Source organism: Saccostrea echinata, unplaced genomic scaffold, assembly GCF_033153115.1.
Source record: "Saccostrea echinata isolate AGI-Se365-2 ecotype Australia unplaced genomic scaffold, CSIRO_AGI_Sech_v1 ptg000028l, whole genome shotgun sequence".
Lineage (NCBI taxonomy): Eukaryota > Metazoa > Mollusca > Bivalvia > Ostreida > Ostreidae > Saccostrea > Saccostrea echinata.
Window position 1 is genome coordinate 5,601,909 of NW_026889777.1, and position 27,851 is coordinate 5,629,759.

At 34.1% G+C, this 27,851-nt stretch overlaps 2 protein-coding genes across 12 annotated transcripts in view; both read right to left on the reverse strand.

Moving 5' to 3' along the window:
• LOC133194063 (progranulin-like) overlaps positions 1–9,735 on the reverse strand; it is a 32,536-nt gene extending 22,801 nt beyond the window's left edge. For 8 of the 11 annotated variants that reach the window (XM_061330007.1, XM_061330001.1, XM_061330003.1 and 5 more), the window contains exons 1-6: positions 9,550–9,735; positions 5,181–5,297; positions 4,848–5,078; positions 4,502–4,732; positions 3,853–4,083; positions 925–1,155 (exon numbers count right to left, since the gene is read on the reverse strand). In XM_061330007.1, coding sequence (XP_061185991.1) covers positions 925–1,155; positions 3,853–4,083; positions 4,502–4,732; positions 4,848–5,078; positions 5,181–5,297; positions 9,550–9,735 — 1,227 coding nt within the window. The remainder of the gene's footprint in view (positions 1–924; positions 1,156–3,852; positions 4,084–4,501; positions 4,733–4,847; positions 5,079–5,180; positions 5,298–9,549) is intronic. The other 3 variants (XM_061330005.1, XM_061330002.1, XM_061330006.1) reach the window with 3 other exon arrangements.
• A 12,776-nt stretch (positions 9,736–22,511) lies between these two features.
• On the reverse strand, positions 22,512–27,775 carry LOC133193937 (putative inhibitor of apoptosis). The gene is made up of 4 exons (XM_061329850.1): positions 26,303–27,775; positions 26,013–26,202; positions 25,535–25,699; positions 22,512–22,856 (listed from the first exon to the last, which is right to left on the reverse strand). The coding sequence occupies exons 1-4, from the start codon at positions 27,773–27,775 to the stop codon at positions 22,660–22,662; spliced, it is 2,025 nt and encodes a 674-aa protein (XP_061185834.1). The 3' UTR covers positions 22,512–22,659.
• Between the last annotated feature and the right edge of the window lie 76 nt (positions 27,776–27,851).

Genomic DNA, 27,851 nt, shown 5'->3' on the forward strand with positions numbered 1-27,851 from the left:
TTAACAGATTATGCACTTTAAAGGTTCAGCAACAAACCATCAGATTAAAATTTATGAAGACTTTTAATATTTTAGGAAGGGGGGGGGGGTATTGAAATGCATGTAGCTTAAAAAAGAATGTGATGACCCCACTTCATATTTTAACCATAAGTCACTTATAATAATTGTTACAAAATATATCAATTTTAGGAAAATTCATTGGGCAATTTTTTGTCAAGACATTGAAAACTGCTCCTGGGGTGAAAATATAACTGCAAATTTACAATGACTACTCCCCAAAGCAACTGTGGCATTACTATATCTATCAATAGTTTCCGATATAATTTTTATTTTCAATGAATATAAAGCATATTATTTAATATCTGGTGAAAATTATTTAATTTGTTTCAATTTTGATATCTGTATGGCATACTTAAAATTTCACTACATAAATATCAAAATATTGAAAAACGGTGGTTACCATGGCAACCATATCTTCTTTATAACCCTGATGACCATGGTTGACATTTTCATATTATGATACCATTAACGTAAGGCAAATTATATGTAAAAATGAGAAAAATTCATCGAGCGGATTTTTTTCATGGACCCTTGCAATCTCTTCCTTAAGGACATAAATATGACACTGATTTATTACTTTATATTCGTCTATCAAATGTTCAACTGTCTCAAATAATCATCTTATATATAGTTATTAATTTGATTAAAAAAATCACCTTTCTCTCTATTTCAGCAGGAAAATATTCATTACAATTACAGGAAAAAATAGCATTACAGGTGACCAAATGAGGTTCATTTTGCCAGAGAACAATTTAATCTTCAAAACAATGACAATTTTTAACTTTTAATCCCATTCAGTATGCATAGATATTTTCACAGAGTTTTCAAGACTGTATATCAAAATAGCTATTCCCATAAACTTACATTTGGTACAGGACAACACCCATAACTTCCACTGGACAGTTTACAGCAAGTTTGATCAGTCTTACACTCATGTTGACCATCAGGACAAACCACATTTTCTGACCTCAATAGAGCAGGTTGTTTCTCAAACCAGTCCGTGAGTAAACTGGATCCTCTTTTACATTTTCCTGAGGACACCTCACATGTAGTCCCAGAAGGACAACAGTGTTTCCCATCACTACAGCAAACAGCCTGAAAAAATTTACAGCATTTCAAATTAATTTTTCAGATTATGTACATTGAAAAATAACCACTCTCATTTATGTTAAGAGCCCTCTGCTATGGGACACTAAAAAAAGCCCTCTGCTAAGGGATATAAGATCTGCCCTTTACTAGGGGAGGTAAGAACAGTCCTCAGCTATGGGAGATAATATCTGCTTTGTACTAGGGGAGATAAGAATGATCCTCGGCCATTAAGAACTACTCTCTGCTATGGGAGATGAGAACAGCCCTGTGCTTAGGAGCTTAGCCCTCTTCTAGGGGAGACAATAACTGACCCCTGTTAAGGGAGATAAGAAACACCCCCTGCTTCAGAACATAAGTCTGATATAGATTTATCACTATATATACAGTCACACCTTGTTATCTTGAACTCAATGGGACTAAGATTGATTGATTGATTGTATGTTGTTTTACGTCCCATTTGAGTATTTTTCACTCATATAGAGACGTCACCATACAGTACCAACCAGACCCAACCTGACACCAAAGCAGTCCCAGAAAGCACTCCCCGGGATTGCTTTGGGACCGCTGTGGGACTGCTCTGGGACTGCTGTGGGACTGCTCTAGAAAGCAGACCCAGCAGTCCCTGGGACTGCTTTCTGGGACTGCTTTGTTCACTTATGCGTGAAAAAGGTTCTGAGTGACTTGATAGCTCCACCCCTTGTGTATTCTGAATTTGCAGCTCCCTGTTGTTGTTTTGTTTTCTTTCTGCAGAGAGGTGTTTAAGATAATTTTAAAAAAAAAAATTTAAAAAAAAACAAGTATTTCTTACAAAAATTAAATAAATAGAGATAGTTATACATTTAATTACTAAATGTCTTCAGGGGGCTGTAAATTTACACAATTGTAGTCAAAAATTAATTTTAAGGAAATAAAAGTAGTTAAAGAGGGAAGTCAGGGGATGATTTATCCCTTAAATTAAACTTCAATACAGGTGTTTGAAAAAAAAATTATCTAGGCCTATTTAATAAATTAATGCTGTCAAATTAATATGTACTAAAGTTTGCATTAGCACTTATATTTAAAAACAAACAAACAAAAACAAACAAACTTGTCATTTCAGTAAGATACATGTATTCAGAGGAACGTACTGTACTGGATTTTTTTTTTAATTGAAAAAGCTAATTCCATGATTAAAAAAGAGCATTCCATACTATTTTTTACCACCCTCAAAAAAAACCTAATAATTTATTAAATGACCATGAAATAACATTATTCTACCATTCTTCTGTCACATAAACAATGTGAACAATTATTCGGGGATTTATTTAGGAATTAGTTTTTAATTTATAAACAAGTTATTAAAAAAATAAACATTTGAAAATATTGGGAATTGTGACTTGTTTCTTATTTGTTTTGTTTGTGTTTACCTGGCCGATTAACACAGTTGTATAAAATGGTGTCTACACCTGAGGTTTCAATCGCCTTTTGGCATAATTAGCAGAAAGTCAATGCATGTTATTTGGGTATCAGTGTTACACATCACTGAACACGCTGGTCAACATTGACACTAATTTCAATCTATGTACTGCAAAAAAATCTTTGTTTCAATAATTGTGTATAAATTTATTTCGGGATTATTTATTTTGGACATAATCTGAGGGTTCCATTTGCATGATTTACAGATGTATATAATAAAGCACTTAAAACTGAGAATCTAAAGATAATCAAATTGGCAAATCATTGAAAATAATCATGACTGAAATATAATACTCGGCAATGTTTAACAAAGAATTTTTCAAAAGCTCCAATACTTAAGAAAAATGCATTCAGAGTATAATATGGGAATCGGGCTTGCTCTATAATTATTATATCTATTTAAAGCTAATTCCTGTAGAAAATAAACAATTCAAGTTTAATTTTCTATATAAAAAAAAATAAATATGAAAACCAATATCAATCAAAATAAAGAAATTGGTTTATTTTGGTTAAAAATTAATATACCAAATAATTGGGTTTAAATATTCATGTTATTAATAGGTGTGAACGACTTCTTCATTCAATAATTATTATTTGTTTCTATACGCGTACTGTGATTTTCTTAACAGTTCAGAAATGACTGTCGCGTAAGAATTGTGAATATTTATTGATACTACTCAGAAAGAAATGCTCGTCAATTTCAACTGCCTTTTATATAGTTACATTGCTTATTGGTAATCCCATTCTGAGTAAGCTCTGCCCATTAAATTAATTAACCCCGCCCACTGGGACTGCTTTCTGGGACCGCTGGGACCGCTGTGGGACTGCTCTGGGACCGCTATGGGACTGCTTTAGCAGTCCCAGAAAGCAGTCCCTGGGACTGCTTTGTGTCAGGTTGGGTCTGGTTGGTACTGTATACCGGTGAAGGGCTTCAAATTTTGACCTTTACTCGGCACTCTGGGCCATTGAGCAGTGAGGGATCTTTATATATGCATGTACATGTACATTGTAGTCATGTATCAAAGTGTTTTCAGTGAATAATAGGAACATAGCAAAATAACAACACTTTCATTTGCAGGTTTTTTTCTCTTTTGCAAATTTTGTAGGGATGGCATTTGAATACAAAACTGCAAATGTGCATAAAAAAAATTCCTCAATACATGGTCATTTTCCTTTTAATCTGTGACTTTGTTTCAGAATGTGTACATAACGTTTCAAGATTTTATGTACAGTGTGAATTTTAAATACCTTTGGAAGTGGACAACACCCATAACCTCCACTGGACAGTTTACAGCAAGTTTGTCCATCTTTACACTCATGCTGACCATCAGGACAGACCACGTTTTCTGATCTTCTCAGAGCAGGTTGTTTTTCCATCCAGTCCATTATCAACTGGTTCCCTCTCTTACATTTTCCTGTACCAGTATCACAAGTAGTCGCCTCTGGACAACAATGTTTACCATCACTACAGCAGACTGCCTGAAATAACCAAGATGACATCCATCCTTTTTAGGTAAAAATGCAAATATTCATGCTCTGTTCATATTACATATCAATGGTGCACATATACGGTAACCGTATAAGTGGTATTTTTAGCCAGTTCCAAATTTAGCGATTTGTCCTTAAAAATCTGTATTTAATTTTAGCTAAAAGTAATTTTAGCAATTTTATGGTGCATAGAAAGATGACGGTAACCTTTAATGCTGAATAAATTGTTAGTAATATTTATTTTTAGCAATCTCAACACCCTAGCTGAAAAATGTCAAAATTGAATCCTCGCTAAAATTTCTGCTTATAAGGTAAATGCTTTGAAGTCTAAAGAGATGCTTTCATCAATATACATTGTAAGTAGCAAGATTATTATGTAAATGATTTTAAGTTAATTTAAAACATTTACCTTTGGCAAGGGACAACATCCCCATTGTCCACTGGACAGTTTACAGCAGGTCTGCCCAGTCTTACACTCATGCTGTCCATCAGGACATTTTACGCTTTCTGACCTCAGTAGAGCAGGTTCTTTCTCAAACCAGTCCGTGACTAAACTGGACCCTCTTTGACACTTTCCTGAGGAAACGTCACACGTAGTCCCAGAAGGACAACAGTGTTTACCATCGCTACAGCATACAGCCTGAAAAAATACATTTCAAACATGCTGAAAGTCACATGTAAAAAAAAATCACTGAGTCAGTAAAGAGTAAAAAATGAAAACTTATGGTCATTGATCAGTAGAGCTAAAAACTCACATTTGGTATTGGACAACATCCCCACTGTCCACTGGACAGTTTACAGCATGTCTGTCCAGACTTACACTCGTGCTGTCCATCAGGACAAACCACATTTTCTGACCTCAGCAGAGCAGGTTGTTTCTCAATCCAGTCCGTGACTACACTGGACCCTCTTTTACATTTCCCTGAGGACACCTCACATGTAGTCCCAGAGGGACAGCAGTGTCTACCATCACTACAGCATACAGCCTGAAAATACATTGCAAACATGTTTTGTAATTCATTTACTGATCACGTGTCATACAGAAATGTTGTCTCTGATTAAATAAAGATTAGAAAATGAAAACTTACCTTTGGTATTGGACAGCATCCCCATTGCCCACTGGACAGCTTACAGCAAGTTTGTCCATCTTTACATTCGTGCTGACCATCAGGACAAACTACGCTTTCCAACTTCAGTGAAACTTTCTACAGAAAAAAAAATGAAATTGCTTTTAATGAATTTTGATTTCCGAGTATAATACACCATAAATCTACCATATACATGTACCTGTGAACACGATGTACTAATAAACCTTTTTTAGTGAATTACCAAAACACAGACATAGTATTTACATGCAAACACAATCATTTCCCAAGTCAGTACGAGTCAGAAGTATATGTGTACAGTGGGGTCTTATTAATCTGGACGCTTATGCTCCCAAGCAAATCATCCGGATTAATGAAGCTTCTTGAATACCAAAATGGAACTTTTACACAGTAAAACTCAGTTATAAGGAATTTTCTTATAGGGAAATTTTTTTTCTGAGGAACTTTTTACGAATCCTGTAAAAGATTCTGAAAGACCTTAATTAATTAGAAGCTGATCATGCTAAAACAGGTCTTCATATGCAATTCACTGTTCAGTTTTTATCTTTTAAAACAGGATTGGAAATACCTGGTTTTTTGATGAGAAATGAGGAAGCTTTAATATTTAAAACATATGCTCTTGTCCTGGAGTACGTGTACTTATCGGTTTTATTGTTTCCTTAAGTGCCCGGTATCACAAATTACATACAACGTGTACAAAATAGAAAAGATATATAGAGATACACATGTACATGTATCTCAGTGAGGAAAATATGTTTTCTACAAACTGTTTTTCTTATTATCAATCGTAAACTGTAAATGTATAAGACTTAGCAGTGTAACTTAAAACGGGGCAAAATTGTTTGCAAGTGTGAAAGGATGAAATTAACATGGGGCAAAAATAACCCTGTATACAGTATATATATATAAGAAAATGCATTAAATATTATAACTAGAACTTGTTTTAATTCACTTGATAATACTTTATGGCTAAAAAAATCATATTTCATATTTTAAGGTGGATCTGCTTGGAAAATTGTTAACCACCCGGCTTCCTTCAGGATGAGCTTAGAGTATCTTTCCATTACGAAGATCTGGTATGGACATAATTGTATAGAAAGAGAAATGAACACTCAGGATGATTCCCAAATACAGCTTTGTTTTAAAGGGGGAAGGCAGGGGCTGACAAATAGATTTTTTTAGGCACTTGTCCAAGGGCAAGTGTGTGGTGAAAATTCACTTCCCTACCTGAATTTTTGCTTACCCAATCATAAACTAATACTGTATTTATATATTTAAAACTAGAAATATGTCCATAGGACATGAATGCCCCGCCGAGGGTATATTAGTAATGCAACATTTTAACACAAATTGAGAAAAGTGAGGTCAAGGTCAAAGGAAAGGTCAAGGTGAAAAAATATTGATGCAGTTGAATAGCTTACATTAGTATGTATCAGCATATGAAGTTTGACACAAATTTAAGAAAAGTGAGGTCAAGGTCAAATGAAAGGTCAAGATCAAATAAAATTGTTTATGCAGTTGAAAGGTTACATCGGTATGTATTAGCATATGAAGTTTGATAAAAATATTATGAATGGTTTTAAAACTAACCTAAACCCTAATTAAAGAAAAGTGAGGTCAAGGTCAAAGGAAAGGTCAAAGTCAAAAAATATTGATGCAGTTGAATAGCTCTCATCAGTATGTATCAGCATATAAAGTTTGACACTAATTTAAGAAAAGTGAGGTCAAGGTCAAAGGAAAGGTCAAGGTCAAAAAATGTTGATGCAGTTGAGTAGCTCTCATCAGTATGTATCAGCATATGAAGTTTGATAACACTATCTTGAATGGTATCTTTAAAACTGAGCAAAACTTATTTAAGAAAAGTGAGGTCAAGGTCAAAGGAAAGGTCAAAGTCAAAAAATATTGATGCAGTTGAATAACTTACATCAGTATGTATCAACATATGAAGTTTGATTACACTATCTTGAATGGTATCTTTAAAACTGAGCTAAACACTAATTTTAGAAAAGTGAGGTCAAGGTCAAAAGAAAGGTCAAGGTCAAAAAATGTTGATGCAGTTGAATAGATCTCATCAGTATGTATCAGCATATGAAGTTTGATAACACTATCTTGAATGGTATCTTTAAAACTGAGCTAAACACTAATTTAAGAAAAGTGAGGTCAAGGTCAAAGGAAAGGTCAAGGTCAAAAAATGTTGATGCAGTTGCATAGCTCTCATCAATATCTATCAGCATATGAAGTTTGATAAAAAATATCTTGGATAGTTTCTTTGAAACTGAGCTTTGAACAGAGCTAAACGCATAGTGTGACGGAAGGACTGACGGAAGGACAGAAGGACGGAAGACGGACATGACAAACACTATATGCCCCAGCCATATTCATGGCGGGGCATAAAAAAATAGGAAGAAAAATACTGAGTAGAACATGCAATCCCCTGTGCACAAAATTAAATCTATGACTTAAATATTTATATTATTTTTTTTTAAGTTACTTGCCCACAGGCAAGTGGTTGATAAAATTTCACTTGCCCTCTCCTAAAATCCACTAGCCCCAGGCGTCGGGCAATGGAATTTGTCAGCCCCTGGGGAAGGGGGAGGAAGGGGTTGGGGTAAACACATACAAAATATTATGTTAGCTATAATGAAACACTACGAACAGAAAATTCCCTGGATTACGTTTCAATTAAAAAAAAGTGGCACTTTTATTCCAATTTGACAATTAAGAAATCAGTTTAATTCTATCTGATCAAAATTATATCCTTACTGCAAGTGACTTAAAATTGATTTATAAGCAATGTAAACATCAGAATCTTATGACCTCCACCTTCTCCCTGACCTGTCTGTAGGTAGAGGATTGGACCAGACCCCCTTTGTGACACTGGGACGTGGTTATATTACAGGTATATCCCATCGGGCAACAGTGGACTTTATCGGTGCAGCATACAGCCTAACAAACATCACAAAATGGAAAATTTCAATATGGATGCAAATCTGACGTTGGAAGAATAAGAAGTCGATTTTTTCAATCATTTTATTTTTAACCCTAAACTTCAATGAACAGGTTTGTGAATTACAGGTATAAAATTAAAGAAACCTAAAAATGTTGATCTATACATCATAAAGTAGAAAGGAAATTTTTAGCGAACACAACATACTAATTTATCTAAATTGTTTGAGATATATACAAAATCTTCCTTCACTCTTATCATTTTCAATGATAAAAATGCTGACATCACAGGAAAAAGAATCTATTTGTAACTTGTCTGACCTTGTTGTGTATGACGTGTAAATTTAAAATTTTACCAATGCATTCATCATCATAAGATGTCTGTTCTCAAAAACTTCCTGTTCAACATGTTCAGGGAGTCATAAAACTTAATTAATGCATTCAATTTGTACGATTGCAAAATTCCCGAACTGTTATGGAATTCCCTAGCATTATTTTAGAAAGGAAATTATGTACAATGACCTCAAGCATTTCATTTAAAAAAATAAGTGACATTTAGTTAGTTAATTGTTATCAAGAGTTTTGTCAGCTCTTCAAAACAATATAATGATGGTGACTCCTGCTATAGAAAATATACCTATAGCATGTACATGTAAAAAGTAAAGAACTAGGTTCACTTTATGCATAAAATAGCCCTGTCCTTATACCAACTATAATTTGTCTATCACCATATATATTCCATTTTAAACATCAATATATTAAAAGTATAGAGACTTAGTACATGTACTTTCATTTCCTAAAAAAAAAGGCCCTATGAATCTTGTTCTTTCCTATTTTTCACACCCTTCATCATTTCCTTATTTCCTCAAGCATTATATGATCTGATACTGGTGTACCCACTAGCGAATTTAAAGGGGACCAGGGTGCTTAACCATGACTGAATACTAAGTACAGATGAATATTAAATAAATGTTTTAAGCATACCTAAATTAACTCACAAAACTGATCTAAAAAATTAAAAAAAAGACCTAAAACTAGATATAACTTCTAGGGGCTTTGCCCCTGGGCCCCCACCTTTGATTTCCCTATGACTCAATAGGGGCCTTGAAATGGCCCCCAGACCCCCCACCCCACCCCATTGAGCCCCCCTTCTAAGGAATATCGGATTCACCACTGGGTGTACTAATACAAAGAAGGTTAAAATTTACAGAAAAATAGCCAATCTTCCCATTTCACCTGTTCTATTCCTTCAATGAACACAATTCTTTTGACAAAGATTAGTTTGCAATATATTACAGTGGTCTGTGATAATCTCTGACCACTGACAATTTAAAATTTCTTATATGTACATGTAATTTACAATTAACTCCAGGATTTAATATCTTCATCTGTCAGTTATTCTTACATTAGCCAGAGGACAGCATCCATATTCTCCAGATTCCTGGACACAGCAGGTGCTTCCATCTGGACAGAAGGATTTCCCATCCTGACACTGAACCCCTGGAACAGCTGGGTTCTCCTTGGGATGGAAATAAAGTGTATCACAGTTAACAGCTACCACAACCAATGGTAGAAGTAGAAAGCCTTGCATCTACAAATGTATATAGATAAGAATATGAAGTACATGGGATAATTTTTGAAGGTATGCAATAATGTCAGCTTGTCATGACTTGTAATTAGTCTTGACAAAAAGTTTCTGTGATTTTATCACTATAAAGACCCTTTCTTCATCATGTTCATGCCTAGCTCATTAATTTGGAATCAATACCCTCTAATGTTTTGTTTTGAACATATTTTATTAAGTACATCAAAAGGATTGGAAACAAGTTCTTTACAACTTACAAAGTTCCTCTCCTTATATATAACAATTTGTCATGCAAAATAGAAGAAAAATAATACAATTAATACAAGTGAAAAAGCAATTAAAGAGCATATCAACTAGAGAATCTACATGTTTCGTCAATAAATTTATGAACAGCAGCAAAAATACTGTTATTTATCTGTAAAGGCAAATTAACGTCTCCACATAATAATAGATTTATATCAATAGTAACCAATTCAAGAGTGAACAAGCGATTAAAAAGAGTACTTCTTGCATTAGAATAATTTTTGCATGCAAAAAAGAAATGGTACACATCTTCGTTTTTTCCACATAAACATACGGGACTATTTATGTTTCGTTTATAAAGATCATAATTTAGTATACAGGAATGTCTTAGCTTAGTATGAATGATATTGGTGTATCGCTTACCAAAAGAGAAGTATGATGGTGGATTTTTAATTTTTGTTATCAAGTTTTTTCGGAATGTTTTGATTGAGATGGCTTCTCTAACCTCTGTTTTTAGTAAATTCCATTGTTTTGCAGCATCAGGTACAAAAGAATTTCTAAATAATTCTAATCTACACCTTGGAACAATATAATCTTGTTTATTACGGGTATTGTATAGGGATACATGCTCACGCTTATAGGGGACAATATATCATGCAAATACTCAGGTACTCTTCCCGTGTGAATTTTGAACATAGTTGTCATTTTTGCAATATATCGCCTGGTTTTTAAAGTTTCCCAACCAGTTTCAGAATATAGTGCTTCTCTAGACACAAAAATCGGAAGTCCTGTTACAATTCTAGCGGCAGTTAATTGTACTTTTTCAAGCTTTTCAGAATCTTGTTTAGAGCAGCCATCCCAAACAACTGAAGCATATTCAAGCATAGGTCTGATAAACAAAATATACAATTTTGATAAGTTTTTTTCTGCCCATTTTGAACTTCAATTTCTTTAAGAGGCCTAGTTTTTTATAAGCACTGTGTACAACACCATCAATATATTCTGACCAACTAAGATTTTGTGACAATAGTAAACCCAAATGGCGATGGACTGGAACACACTTCAGTCTATCGCCTTTAAAAAATAGCTTAAGCATAACAGAAATGTTTTTCTTACTGAAATAAACGACCTTTGTTTTGGATGGATTGAATTTAAGAAGCCACTTGTTTGACCATAGTTCCAAATTATGTAAATCATGATTAATTTGTATTCCATATCTAATATATTATATGATGATTGTTGAAGGGAATTATCATCCGCAAACAATCTACACATTGAAATCATATTTTCAGCAACATCATTAATATAAATGAGAAATAATAGTGGTCCTAAAACAGAACCCTGAGGTACACCTGCAAAAATATCGTGTTTTGATGATAACAGATCCTTATACATAACTTTTTGTGACCTTTGACATAGATAACTGGAAAACCATTGGAGAAGATCACCTGATATACCATAAGTTTTTAATTTAAAAATGAGACCTTTGTGCCATACTCTATCAAAAGCCTTTGAAAGATCACAAAAAACCATACAACCATCATCTATGTTTTGAACTATACTATGATACGTTTCTAGTAATTGATATACAGTTGAATGAACATGCAGGAATCCTGCTTGGTATCGATAAAATAAATCATTAATATGAAAATAATTGTACACGTGTTTAAATATTATTATCTCCATAATTTTACTAACACAGGATAATAACGATACAGGTCTGTAATTGGAAACCACAGAGGGATCATCCTTTTTGAAAAGAGGAATAACGTGCTAATTTACAAAACGATGGAAAAACTTTTTCTGACAAGGACCTATTAAATAACACAGTAAGTGGTTTAACAACAGTAGAAAGAGTGGATTTTAACATTTTATGACTAATACAATCAGGATCAATAGCTTTGTTCACGGGAAGTATTGATATTACGTCTAATACTTCTTGTTCATCAATTTTAATATTGCATAGTGTGTCATTACACATATAGTACATTTGTGGCAGTGTTTCTTTAGAATCATCAATAGAGGAAATCGAAGAAAAATACGAATTTAATGCTTCAATCTTGTCTAAGTCGGAATAAGCTACTTGTCTTAAACCGTCATTAAATATTTGTATTGGTGGTATTTCATTAGATAATTTAATATTAAATGAATCTTTCATTAACTTCCAATATAACTTATTGTTATTTTTACTTGAGTCTTCCAAGTAGGTTTCTATATTATCATAATAATTTGAAATTGCGTGCTTTTTCATATTGTTAACTGAATTTCGGACTTTTCTATAAGCAGACCTATCAGAATCTTTTTTAGTTTTCTGTGCTTTATTATGAAGACGGTTTCTAATTCTTATTGTTTTACGTAAAATTGAATCAAACCATGGTTTGTCACGAGGGCGAATGGTTATAGTTTGTTCTTGTATGCATTCACGAACACAGGAAAGGAATTCCAGCGTAAAATTTTCAGCTGCAAGGTCTATAGTTTTAGCTTCGTTGATGTTTTTGATCCAATCACAATTTTCGATAAGAGAGTTTAATTTTTTGAAATCTGCATTTTTATAAGCCCACACTTTACGCTTGTACGAACGATTATAATTTATACTGGAAGAAACCGAGATATAAGTTGCTCTATGGTCACTAACGGAAGCGTCAATTGTTAGAGTGCCCGATTCACATACTTGAATGTCAACAGATGTTAGAATTAGGTCAAGGAGCGTGCTGGATGTGTGTGAGATTCTAGTCGGTTCATGGATATTGTTAACAAAATTATGTGTTGAAATAATTTCATGAATTATGTGTGTTTGTGGAGCATTAAGAAGATCAACATTCAAGTCACCTACTATTAATAATTTATCAGAAAGTTCGCCTACTTTGTCAATGCACCATGTGAGTTTTGTCCAAAAACTACTATCCGAGTTTGGAGGACGGTATATGCAACATAAAAAGTATTTACAGGTATTGTTATCTATTTCAATACATATACACTCAATGTCAAGGGGTTCAAATTCCTGGCGTCTAAAAGCATGTATTTGATTAGACAAATAAATCATAACACCGCCCCCAAAACAGTTTCTGTCTCTTCGCAATATTGTGCTAAAGCCGTCCAAATGCAAGTCCTCGTTAACAACTGTTTGGTCCAAATGAGTTTCGTTAAAACATAATATATCAAAGTCATGAACGAAAGAATTTAAATAGCCTAGTTTGTGTCTAATGCTACGGATATTAAGATGTAGTATGTCAAGGACACTTTCCATGAAAGGACCCGGATTGACCTCAATATCCCCGCATACCAACAAAATAAAAGTAAAAAATTGTAAATAAAAATTAATAAACACAGATTTTTGAATAATGATTGACATGCCGCAAACGAGTTGTTTGAGCATATTTCTGAATAAATGAAATACATGTATATACACACCTGGAAAAACCAAATATGAATATGTTTTATGTGTGCCTCTACTTGATAAATAAAACAGACCGATTGCAGCTCGGTATTGCTCGACTGAATTACCCATTATCAATCTTGTGATACATGTAGTTTTTAAGTAAATGGCTGCAATCAGTAGCTGCTAAAATTCTGACTAATTCATAAATGCAAATTACTGGGTTCTCAAATACGGTTGCATGACTTAGATTTTGACCATATATAATGAGATTATAAAAATACATACAAAAATAAATGAAATAAAAATAAATACCCTCTAATGAACATTTCCAATCAGTGTTTGGAAGCTTCGTGACAATCAGGTTAAGTTTTGTAACCTTTTTCACGGGGACTGCAAATTCATTAAAAATGATAATTTTTGTCACTTAAGATTATATTAAAATATCTATATATATATACAACTGTGTACATTTCTAGAGATCTTCAAAATTTGGCTTTTATGGGGACAAAAATGTGCTTTTACCATATATAGTCCTTTGAAACCAGACACAAACACTATTAATGTCTAGACATCAAGTAGTTAAGCATGTTAACCATCTAAAGGTCCATCACCCTTCTGTTCATTCAAGCAAAATTTTGATTTGATGATAAAAATTTTCCAAACAAAATCTTACAATTATGATAAAAAAAAATGTGAACTTGGATACCTTGCAGTGGTGCAAATTTTTTCATAATTAATTACCAAGAATTTTTTTTTTCAAAGGAATACTACATGAGAGTTATCTCCCTTATATTTAGGTCAATGAACGTTAAAAATCTCAGTCATACATGCATCTGACCTAATGCTACTTGTACCTTCACCTATAATTACTAAAATCCTGAATAAATACTACAGGTAAATACTCATCAGTATAGCTTTGGCCTTCAAAATCAGATAAGACCATACAATGTCAATTTTCATTTAATATAATCATTGATAACTTGATCACGAGAAAAAATCCCGTGGTATTATCAATTTGATTTGACCCAGTTCTATTTGTAATGTCAATATAAGTCATCGAATGACCCTGTATATCTAACACCTTTGATAAAATTATAAGAAAGTTATAAGTGTCTGTCCAAATACTAGGCTTTGTACTCAATAACAATCTAATGCATTAACTGTTAACAAGAAAACCCACCAGGTGTATACATGAGGAAGATCACTTAGTGCTCATCAGAAAGCAAATTAAGAATTTCTAATACCTACTTAAACATGTTAAAGCCTAAAAAGCTGAGTACAATTAGTAAAAGGAAAAGAATTTATCTGCCATATTTCTCTTCATTCAGCATTAGTTCTAGAGACCCTATATAAGCCGTTCACTTGGTCACGGTTCAATGTAATCGACTTTTAAGATTTTACCTGTGTGGACATACCCTCAGCTACATTATATTGTACATGTAAAATACCCGGTAGAGACAAAAGTAATTACTGCATGCTTCCTCCATGACAAGTGAAAAAGTTACAAAAGAAATATAGATCAGATGCACAGGTCAGTGCAGTACAAACAAATAAACCTAAACTGTCATAAAAATATTAGCAAAGGCAATGTAAATAATGTCATCTATTCCATGCAGGTAGCCAGAAAGCAACCAGGTGTAAACAAGGCGAATGGAATACGCCAGTGCTGATATCAGTAACAGGAAAACTAATACCGGTATGGAGTGTTGCTATTTATGAGTTGTGTTGAACTTTATGTTGAGGCTGATTTTAAATACGTCTACATGTACCTTTGTAACGCGAGTGAAGAGGATTCTATAGCATCATCTCAAGTTTATGATGGTTACGTCACTAGGAGCCATCCTTTCCTTGAATTAACTAGAATATAAGGGTACTTCAGGCCTGTCAAAATCTGCCAGTACCTGGTACTTTTTTCCAACTGAAATCATGATTGTATTGGCCAAAATATTGGTTGGAGAAAATTCATTAGAATATTTAATTAAAATCACTTCCACAAAGTATCTCTTGTTTTTGATAAAATACCACCCCTTTTTAATATTTTTGAATGCCCTAGCTGGTACAGCTGTACACTGTACAAGTAGTTTCATAGTACACTGTATATTGGAAATCACATTTTAAAATCACTCTAACTATAATACTAAAACAGGACTATTCAGTTAAAACAAAATCACAACCTCTTAGATTCACCCCCAAAAACTATATATCAGACACAGTATTCTAAAAAATTTAAACTTAATTTCATAAATTTTAGAAAATTCAACAAATTAATTCATATAAGGAAGTCATTAATATACATCATTCTACTTTTGTAAGATGTGTGAAGATTGATCTCAAGGCTTATAGTTATTATTATGTTAATGACACTACATCGTCTCAAGCCACGGTCCGGAGTCCGCATATAGCTCTCTCCTACCCTGGCTGCTTGATCTCAAAAAGTGTCGTAATCTTGAATATTTACGCCTCTATGTTGTGACGTCATGTTCAGCCAATGACAATATTTGTTTCCATCGCAATTGAAATCAACAACTGACATCAATAGTATACAAGAAATGTTTCGTATACTGCAATTGGGCATTGAAAGGTCATGTCAAAGTTCATTATCCGACTATGCTTTACTCGCATTGGTCAATATTTTAATGAGCTGCGAAATATTCTCTTCTCATTCAACCACGGCCAGAATGGGAGAGGATCGTACATTTTGACCGTGGTTTGCGACGATGATGACACTAAAACCTCCTTCTTCCCTGTAAAAAATTAGTCAAACCTCTTATCTCAAACTTGATTGGAACCTAAAAAAAAATCGATAGCTAAGTATTTGATATATCGAGGGCAAAACACTTAACATGCTTAAAGAATAAGTGGTTGGGACTTCCAATTCAAGGTATTCGAGATATTGGTGTTCGAGATACCAAAGTTCAACTGTATACTGTCTATTAGATCTCAGGGAGGACCAAAATAACAACAATTACAGGAAATGTCTGGATGTGAAAAAAGTGAAAGAATATATTAGGAACACATGGTTAGTAATATTTTGAGATTGCAGTTTAAATATACAGAGAAATAAATCAAGAAACAGTACACTTTCTGTACACAATAAATATACACTTTTTCAGTGGGTGGCACTGTAGCTTTCTGGTTGTCCATCCATATTTTTTTTCAGACCAGCATGTTACAAATCTGCACAAGTCACTCATGTGACTAAAGAGAATAAAATTTCATGTTTCCCTGGATGAATTATCATGTGCCACCCCCTTTGGAACACTCTCATGTTTTTTGTCAGAGTTATCATTCTTGGCCCAGAATATCCAATAACAGTCCCACTGTGTTGTTTGTAAGATTTCACATTGCATTCCCAGTGAGAACAAGTACAACTGTAATACCTAATTTACAGGACAAATAAGATTCTAAGAACACTTTATGCAAAAGCAGAGAGCTTGCAATAAAGTAGTGCTTCATGTGTTTCAGATGCTTTTTTAATATAGAGTGAATTTGGTCTTTGACAGGTGCTAAAATTTGAAAGTTTGTATTTATTTTTAGAAGTTTAATTATAATAATGATTGAAAACGGGGGTTTCTGATCTCAAAAAAATTAAAGCATATTTTTTTTAACTCTATCTGAAAATTATTGATACATAATTATTAATCTCACTAAAAAGTAAAATTAAAAATAATGCAATGCAAAGTCTGTTTTAATTACTTCCTGTTAAAGGAAGATTAAAACAGCTGGACTTATAACATCAACCTATGATAATTATCTACGTGACTTTAATGTTATAAAACCACAAAAGGAAGGTAGAAAATGGAAAAGATTATACATATAGCAGGATTCAAACATGTACCCCCCCCCCCCCCCCCCCCCCCCCCCCCGACTCTAAGCAGCAGATAGATGCTCTACCAATTAAATTTCAAAATCAGAATCTGGCCAAAAATAAACAACCAGTTTGAACACCAAACATTCCAATTGTCTTATAATATTACCAGATCAAACATATACATTATAAAAGAAAAGCTAACTCTCAATATATCTATGTTTCAATCCAGTGATTCATGTAGCTGCAGAAGATAGGAACCTGAACAGATGAATGACCAGAGAGCTACAGTTCCATGCATTCATGGTGTAAACAAGTCAATTATTTTAATTGTCTCAATTTCAGGCCCATGTCAGACAGTCATTTAACAATGGTTGTGGGGAATACTTTGTTGTAAAAGTAGTGAAAGATTATGTCAAACCATACAGTTAATAATATTTCAAGAAGGCAGCTTAAAAATATTGAGATACTTCTCCCAAACATTTTCATTTTTTTAGTTAGTAATAAATATACATTTCTCTAAACAAGTGCATGGAACTGTAGCTTTCTGTTCTTTAATCCCATTGCAGGGATCGACATTAACGGTTGTCCGATTGCCCGGGACAAGTAAACTCTCAGTTCGGGCAAGTGAAATTGTCGACGTACTTGTCCAATCGGGCAAGTGAAATTTTCTTATACAAATGTACATATTTATTTAGTTTACATTAATTTATAAATAAAACAATAAATCGAACGCTTGATTTCCGCCATGCACCTGACTGACAATGCTTTTGCATCCTTGGTAGCGTTTCTGGATTATACCGCTCATTTAAAAATCAGCTTCGTTATTTTCTTTCGTAGTAAATACGCTCTACGTCTAATAAAATTTTGTTAACTTCTCATTAGGAAATCAGATTATTAATTCAAGCACAGAATATAATTATAGTGTAGCATGATGTATCCTGATCAAGATAAGATCCATGTTTCTTAGCAACTGTCTTCCTTAAGCGTTGCTTTACTCTTATCTCTGAAAATCACGATTCACAAAAGGATCCTACCGAAAATAATTTTTAAAAATATGAATTTTATTAAAAGGAAACGGAGGGTTATTGACTTATTGTTGCATGGCAATGTGTGTTAACAGGTTAAATTTACAAGAACAGTGGTATACATATATGTACAAATGCAGCATGCATCGACATTTTTCAGGTAGCTCAACTTGCCAAATTGGCAGTAGTGTATTTGGTCACATTTTTCATATCATAACGTTTACAGTAATTAATAATTTTCTTCTGAAGTTCTTTCCTAATTTTGGGCAACCAAGTTTTGCATTCGGACAAGTCAAAGTTTGAAATCACTTGCCCGAAGGGCAAGTGAATCTGAAAGTTAATGTCTATCCCTGCATTGTTTTTTTAATAGACCACTGAGTTTTGCAGCTATTATATCACTGACAGGATTGCTTCAGACATCTTCCAGGCTTATCACAATGACACTTTCTAAAAATTTAGACTGACTGAAAGTTACATGTTTTTGCATAAATCTTAATACTTTATATGAAACTGAAAGATACCCCTTCAAAATATAGCAGACACACATGCTATTTCTGCAAACACTTTTATACGTACGTAGATTAGCATATTTTTTTTTCATCCTAAAGGCATTGAACGCTTCACACGATTAAACAGCTGTTAAAGCAAAGTACGATAGGAAAAAAATAAAACATCCCTATTTATCTCGGTAACTGTAGCATTTAAATTATAACATATTCCAGGAAAGGTAAAGTGAAAGTACATGCAGAGCTTGTGTGCAGAAAGAACTTGCTATTAAAAAAAAGTAACTGTATTCTTTTCTCTGTCAATTATGAAAATTTAAAGATAAACTCCTTACCTTGTGTCAACTCTAAGAACTAACACATGAAATACGAACTCGATTTATTTAGTCACATGAGATGAAGTCAGGTGGCAAAGCAAATCGACCAAATGTGTTTACTTACGCGACATTTCATTGGATATCATACTTAAAGCGGTAGCGAGTTGTTTCATCTCGATACTTTTTCATTCCCGGATAAAAAGATATTTACAATTACAGATAGAATGAAACGGTGTACGGGTGGGTGACATTGCCTTTTTTTCTAGTTTCTATACATGAGAAAAGTTCACAAAATATAGATTTAAAAAAAAATTAGTTATAATAATGTATCTTAATGAGTTACAGATCAAGTTTGCATTTCGTTCCGCTTCATTGATTTTTGACGGAATTACGGCGTTTTCAATTTTTACGGGTTTTCCGCAATTTTCTTCTAAACGCTTGTAGATATTGAGCTGATTTTTGGTATGTGGCTTTACCTTCATTAGTTATAGATCAAGTTTGCATTTCGTCCCGCTTCATTAATTTTTGACGGAATTATGGCATTTTCAATTCTTAAAGGGAACCAGATTACACTTGCCGGTAGGGGACTAGTATTGCTAATGCAATACTTTCAGAATGCTTGTTGAGTTTAAAAGCCTTCTAACAAGCCAGTCAAATTTGAGTATTCTTAATAGAGGTATAATAACATTTTTTACATACTAGTATTTAGTTGCTTTCTTTATTTTATTGAACAAATTATTGATAAACATTTTTTTTCAACTTTTTAAGTTATGTGAAAAGGAAAAAAAAAACACGATTCGAATTCTCTCCAAAGCTCATGTTTAGGCGCAAGACTGAACGCATTTTTTAATTTATTTATGACTCTAATAGCTACCCAAGTTATACTGGTATAACCTGGGTTGGGGCAGTTTACGCTGTATAAACCGCGAAGCGGTTTATAAAAAAGCGTAAACTGTTCCAACCCAGGTTATACCAGTATAACTTGGGTAGCTATTAAATAAACAAGTTTGTTGAAGTGCACGTAATTTTTTCAGAAAAATTCGATTTTCGTATAGAAATGGTTCAGACTTCATTTTCGTGAAACATACAAAATAGATTTTACATTTACTTTTCCGTCATTTAAATGTTAATGAAGAATGGAGACTTGACCCATTCATGTTCAAAAATCATATTTTCATGGCGCAAAAAAGCCTCAAATAAACCCATTTTCCACTAAATATGCTTAACTGTCAACTTGAAAAACAGAATATTAATTAGGCCTAATGAGTCGTTCAGTAAAATATATGAATCAAATGTGTTGAAGATGACGTTACTGAAAACATAATTTTAGTAAAATATAACTTTTCCCTGAACTTTGAAAATTGAGAAATATATTGTCTCAGAGCGGAGATTTTCCTCGCCTTGTACGTCCTCTTTCTTTAATGAAACTTTAACAGAATCATCATTGCGTAGTGCTATTGGGCACCTCCTATTTTTTGTTTCGATTGGACAGATATTTGGGGTTTCCCATTGATAAACCTGGGACACTGCCATTCTATACCATTGTGAGTACCCGTCTTTTATCCGCAACTCCTGCTATACCCCTGAATACAATTTAATGAGACTTTCATATAATCTTTACATAGTACACCTTCTATTTTTCTTTTCGATCAGACAGATACTTGGGGTTTTCATAGCAAAACGCAAACACTGACTTTCTCTTATCCGCAACTGCTCCTATATCACTAAACTAAATTTAAAGTCTTTCACAGAATATTTATTACATAATGCCATTGAGCACTTCTTATTTTTGTTCTGATTGGACAGATATTTGGGATTTTCCATAGAAAGAGGAATTTCTGTTCAGTCCCCCTCCCCTCTTCCATCTGAAATGTTTCTTACCTGTATGTATAGGACAAGATATTATACATCTTTTAAAAAAATCATTGCTAACAATTTTTTTTCAAAAGCAGGGTTTATATTTCTTTTTTTAAACGTTCAGTCGGGTAAATTCCAAGACACGGATTATATATGATTTTTTAATGTACACAGGGTTATTTGTCGAAGGTTGAAAGTCATGCATGCAAACACTGGGTTGATCCAGGTCAGACTTGAAACAATGTCACCTTGACTTCAACCCCCTCCCCCCAGGGGGTTTCGGAATGAACCAACTCTTTGAAACCTTCTGGTCTTTGTCTAAATGTGAAAAACTAAATTAAACAAGAGATGTTTGTGAAACACTTATGCCGCACCCTTGAACATATATTAAAGGGTTGGCAAGATCGTACCCAAAACAGAACTTGACCTAGATATTCTTATGATAAATCAGTATACCAAATTTCATTTCAGTATGTGCAACCTCTGCGGAAAAAAAAAATGAACGGAAACTGCAAATACTTGGAATTTTTCCAAGTCCAAGGGATACAACTCTGTCAAAAATTGATCGATCGTACCTAAAACAGAACTTGACCTAGATATTCTTATGATAAATCAGTATACCAAATTTCATTTCATTATGTGCAACCTCTGCAAAGAAAATGAACGGAAACTGCAAATAATTGGAATTTTTCTAAGTCCAAGGGGCATTACTCTGTCAAAAATTGCTCGTTCGTAACCAAAATAGAACCTAACCTAGATATTCTTATGATAAATCTGTATACTAAATTTCATTTCAGTAGGTGCAACCTCTGCAAATTAAATGAACGGAAACTGTTTGTGAACCGACAGACCGACCGACCGACCAACAGACAGCAGCAAAGCAATATGCTCTTCCTTCTTCGAAAGGGGGCATAAAAAGAATTACACTTTGTAAAAAAATAAATAGTGATTTTAAACAGACCCTGCTTTAAATACTTTTTTAAATTTTTAAATTCTTTTATATGGCATGTCAGGGGTCTGAAGTCCCGGAAGATCCAGATTTTTGTGATTATAAACTAAAGTGAAAACTTTTATATACATTATGTACTATTAGAAAAGAAGGAATATCCTTATGACCTTTTAAATTATAAATTATAATTAAAAGACAATAATTAATGTAGTACCGGTAGTGTGTATTCATATATCAATCATGCACATATACAATTAAGACTTTTAAAATGCAACTGGTATAACATTTATACGACTGTAAAGGTAAATCACAAACATACAAAAATAAAAATGCTCTCACACGTTCATTTTAGCAATATCAGTCTTTGCTGTGAACACCGTATGGAATATACATGTCAGGCCCGTAGGAAGCAAATTCAGTTTGGGGGGGGGGGGGGGGGGGGGCACAGCCATACATTTTTCAGTTGACAGTTGAGGGGGCACTACCAAAAATTTCCTGACAAGCAAAAAAAAAAAAAAAGGGTAATCAACTACCAAAAATTCTTTGACAAGCAAAAAAAAAAGAAAAAAAAAGGTTATCAGACATTTTTATTGAGGGGGCACCAGCATATACTACCTATGTTTACTATAGTAATCTATATATCGGCAAAATTATTGGGGGGGGCACGGCCCCCCCGTGCCCCCCCCCGGTTCCTACGGCCATGCATGTATCTAACAAAAGTAGCCGCTCGCCCTTTCAATATGGGGTACCCAACAAAAATTAACACAAGTGATGTATAGCAAAGAGTAAAAAACTAAAAAATGATTTTCAAATTTGAACATCTTGGGTTTTGTCCATTCACTAAATTCAGGCTAACCATGTTCGCACCGTCCCTTTTACAAATTGGCCACATATCGGACAGTTCCTCATAGCTGGAGCACAGTCAGGACAACAGCAGAGATGACCACAGGGCAACATGGCGATTGAGGCGTCGTTCTCTCTGCAGATTTTACAGACACGAAGATTTCGTAACTCTCTGTACTCTTCAATCAAAGATTGGGTGTCTACAAAAATAGAGAGATCAGTTGTTTTTAACAATCAAGTAGAAACAGATGTAATTTTTTAACATAAAGGAAAGCCATTTTACCGTTTTTTTAAGTAAAAAAACAAAGGAAAGATTATAGATTATTGCAGTATAATTATAATGTATATAGTAACCCTTAGTGAAAGAGAGGATAATCTTTGGTTTAGGAAATCTAGTGAACTACATTTAGCTAAGGGACCCGCTGACATTTAAAAAAAGGTTTATTTCAAAATTTAAAAAAAAATACCCAAACAAAACAACAACAAAAAAACAAAAACAAACAAAGGAAACGAAAATAATTATGATAAAAAGCAATTTTGAAAAATGTATATGGGTACTTCAATTATTTAAAACTATTTTCACAATTTAATTTCACTTTTTGGGGGATGGAAAAGGGGGGGGGGGCAAAAACCAGCCCAACAAGGAAGTTGTCACAAAAGAAAAATACACCAGTCTGTCATTTTATTTTCATTATGCCCCCGGATCGAAAGATCCCGGGGGTATATTGTTTTTGTCCTGTTTGTCTGTTAATCTGTTGTCAACTTTAACTTTTTGATTGGTTGGAGCTATGACTTTCATATTTCACATGTGTATTCCTTGTGACAAGACCTTTCTTTGGGTACCATCATATTTGACCTTGACCTTGGAGTTTGACCCACTTTTGCAAAATTTTATGAGACTTTAACCTTGGCCATAACTTCTGAACGGTTGGTGCTTGGGATTTCAAACTTCACATGTGTATTCTTTGTGACAAGGCCTTCCTTTGGATACCAACAACTTTGACCTTTTGACCTTGACCTTGGAGTTTGACCTACTTTTGAAAAACTTTAACCTTGGCTATAACTTTTGAACAGTTGGTGCTTGGGGATTTAAACTTCAAATGTGCATTCCTTGTGACAAGACCTTCCTCTGGATATCAACCTCTTTGACCCTTTGACCTTGACCTTGGAGTTTGACCTACTTTTGAAAAACTTTAACCTTGGCCATAACTTTTGAATGGTTAGAGCTAGGCCTTTCATACTTCACATACTAGTATGTAATTCTTGTGGCAAGACCTTCCTTTTGATACCAACGACTTTGACCTTGATCTAGGAGTTTGACCTTTTTGAAAAAATTTAACCTTGGCCATAACTTTTGAATGGTTGATGCTAGGGCTCTCATACTTCACATATGTAATCCTTGTGACATCACCTTCCTTTTCATACCAACCACTTTGACCCTTTGACCTTGACATAGGAGTTTGACCTACTTTTGAAAAACTTTAACCTTGGCTATAATTTTTGAATGGTTGGTGCTAGGGCTTTCATACTTCACATATGTAATCCTTGTGACAGGGTACCTTTGGATACAAACCACTTTGACTCTTTGATCTTGACTTACTAGTTTGACCTACTTTCGAAAAACTTTAACCTTGGCCATAACTTTTGAATGGTTGGTGCTAGGGCTTTAATACTTTACATATGTAATCCTTGTGACAAGACCTTCCTTTGGATACCAACAACTTTGACCTTGACCTTGATGTTTTACTTACTTTTAAATAATTTTAACCTTCGCCATAACTTTTGAACAGTTGCAGCTAGGGCTTTCAAATTTAACATTTTTTATCTTTTGGCCTGGATTTTGACTTGCATTTGAGAAACTTTAACCTTCACCAAAAGCTGCCATACGGGGGCATCAGTGTTTCACAAACACATCTTGTTCTTCCTTGTAATACTGATATAGATGACTACGGAGAACTCAGGGATTTATCAGCCTATTTTGGGAAATGCCATTTTTGGGGAATTGGGAAAAAATTATCGGCTTTTTGATGAAATTGGGAAAAATTAAAAATGTTGCTTAAATCATGTATTCAGGTGTAATTCATTTAACATTTCAGCATGAACTCTAATTTGGGCAACCAAACAGACAATATATATGATCCAACTTCATACAAGATCAATTATGAATAACAGACTAATAAAAGTAAAATTGACTTCAATGAGTATAAAGTGTTTATACAACTTAGGGTAGTACATGTGCGTATGAGATTCCAATTTAGGTCATTACAGAATCTGTTTCTGGAGAATATATAAATCTCCTGCAAGTATACATTTTCTCAAAGTCCTCTTTTGATATGTATTAATGCATTGAAAACATATTTTTCTATTTGAAATAATGCCTACAGACCTTACCATACACTCGTAGATCAATTGAGTAGGTAGAAATAACTTAATAAATCTATATAATTACACAATATCACCATTTTCAGAAAAACGGAGGAAATTCGGATTAAAAGTTGGCGATGTTTTACAGTGTTTTTAAACATGTGTTATGACTGTAGCTTTGCTTAATGACTTAAATAGATGAATATTACAGACAATCTGACAATTTTCCTTGTGTTTTTCCAAGATAATTAAATACAAAAGCATTGTTCACCAATTGGGAAAAAATACTAGCTGCCAAATTGGGAAAAATTTAACTTATTTTCAATTGGGAATGGGGCCGAATTTCGGCCCCTGAGAAGGTACTGATAAATCCCTGGAACTACACGGTCTCTATTTATAAATGTATCTAATGATAGACTGTTTTGTTTGGGTTTATCATGAGGGGCCCCTGTACGTGCCCCAGGATCATTGGTAGATAAAAATGTTGGCTTCAAACTCGTCAATGACGACATACATTCTGTATCACTCTGATTTGGGGGTGCCGGACTTTGTAATCGAACAGTCGCTTTCGTCTGTATACGCGTATTGCCAGCTGTAGGTGTTGTTTCTAACGCTTTTGTGTTTTCCTCATTCGATAGAATGACATCCATTATGTCCCCTCCAGAGATTTCTCCAACATCTGAAAATTTTCAAGAATTAAGTCATCAAAAGACAATGAAAGCAAACTAACTAACAACTCTCAGTAGAATTACACAGACTGTTCATCATCATTTAATTTTTTTTTGAATTAGAAATGCTTACTTGCTCACCCGTGCCAAACGCCCAAGTGATTACAATTTGCAATTGTTTTGTCGTCTGTCTGTCTGTTGTCAGTCTGTCAACCTTTTTTAATTTTAAATCTTTTCTACAATAACTTATATTAATTAAGTAGCATGTGGACAAAGTGAGGAAGTTTTATGTTGATAGTGCAGGGGTACGTTGAAATGACTTACGTTTTGTAAGTTTCAATAATTCAAAGGCCTCCTTTACCATCTCATGAGAATAACCCATTTGAAGTACACTTTGAACTGAGGATAAGTCGAATACATCGGCGAGGACTTCATTCTTTAATTCTGTTCGTGGTATTGCGGATGCACTGTTCGTATGGGGAGATGATTGCTCTGCGCTTTCAGCTAGTTCTTCCTGAAAAGTAATTTTTGCATTTTTATAAAATTCAGTTAATTAGCTACAGTTAAAATTACATTTCTCAGATTCTTTTGAGATCTTTCAAATTTTCTCTTACCTCTTCTTCGTGTTCAATCTGCACCATTGCCACAAACTCGTCACCTTTGTTCTGTCTCAAGAAAGCACACTTCGGAAACCATCGGGCGTGTTCTTTCCATGGTTTATCCTGTGGTTCCCAGTTGCGTAATCCACCACCACAGAAGAAACAACGGGTGTAGTCCCCATATCCTGCGTAAATAAATCCCGCCATTGCAAGATCACGTGGTTTTTGCATTATACTTGATGGCCAGTCTTTAAAAGAACTAACTCTTGTTGCCATTACAGCATATGAAGGGTACTTTGGACGATCAAAGCTAATTCCGAGTGGATCTAAACTTTTAATAAAGTTGTTGATCTTTTTCTGTCGTTCCCTTGCTTTCTGGTGAGTTGTTTTTATCTCTTTTCTCTTTGAATTTGCATTTTGCTCCATATTTTTTTGGTGACTACATGAGGAAACATCCTCAGTAATAGGCGCAGGTGTTGAATTTTGCAAAACTTCTTGTCGCCGACCCACAGGACTATGCGTTCTTCCGTTGTTTTCTCGTACTGGCATGTTTCCGACAGTTTCATTTTCTCCAAATGGGACATTTCTGGATTGTCCAGAATTTAAAAATGGACAATTTGGAGAGGTCTGCTGATGAATTCCTCTAGGATCGTTTGCTAGTTCCAGTCCATGTGTTTGATGTCCACAGGCAAAGCACGCGACTGTATCCCCTTCGCCAGTGTAGTAGAAGCCTTCTTTGGCAAGTCTTAGAGTGGAAACAGAACAGGCTAGAGGAAAGTTACTGTATGTGAAGACTCGTATCATTTCCATGTTCATAGAATGGAGTTCACTTGTTGATTGCAAACCAGTTGGGCTCATGGATGACCGACTAGAACTCAATTCTCTTTTGACAAATTCTTCTAGGTTTCTCGAACAGTCTTGTACTGGATAAACATGAAAATTTATTGGCTTCAACCATTGAAAATGCTTGATCAAAAATGTCACCAAATCAGTTACCTTTTCATAACTTGTCTTTCCTTTCAGACTCAAAAATGATGATTCCTTTTCCATGTTTTGGTAAATATTAGATTTGTCCAAATATTTTATGTCTTTTAACAACATATAAGGTTTGCTGACGTTGCTTTTCAAAACTGTGTTTTCAAGATATGAGTTCAGAAACCTTTCAAAGATTTCCTCAATTATAAAATGTTTAGACTCGTCATCATTAATTGTTTGAGTTTCTTTATTTTCCATTGCTGTCTGCTGAAAACCTGAACCCACTTTTATCTCACTGCATTGATGACCACAACAACGGCATTTCCAAACGGTCTTAGATTTGCTTTCATTTTCTTTTGGTTCAACTGGTGTCCAACCACCTTGACGGTAAAGATGAATTTCTGTTACACAAATCTCTATAATAGATATGTTGCTACATGTAGTTCCTAGAGTGGAAGATCGACTGCATAATTCTCCCAAAGAAACATTTCTTTTTCCAGATAAATTTTCCATGTTAAATCTATAGTGATTTCTGAAATAAAAAAAAACATAAATAATTGTGCTTTGACAGAAAAAGAAAATTCCTGTT

Excerpts from the sequence above, each read along its gene's own strand:
- LOC133193937 (XM_061329850.1), bottom strand. The coding sequence starts at position 27,775 with ATGGAAAATTTATCTGGAAAAAGAAATGTTTCTTTGGGAGAATTATGC. Across the intron at positions 26,203-26,302 it reads AGATTGAACACGAAGAAGAG|GAAGAACTAGCTGAAAGCGC; the intron begins GTAAGAGAAAAT and ends ATTACTTTTCAG. Across the intron at positions 22,857-25,534 it reads AAATCAGAGTGATACAGAAT|ACACCCAATCTTTGATTGAA; the intron begins GTATGTCGTCAT and ends CTATTTTTGTAG.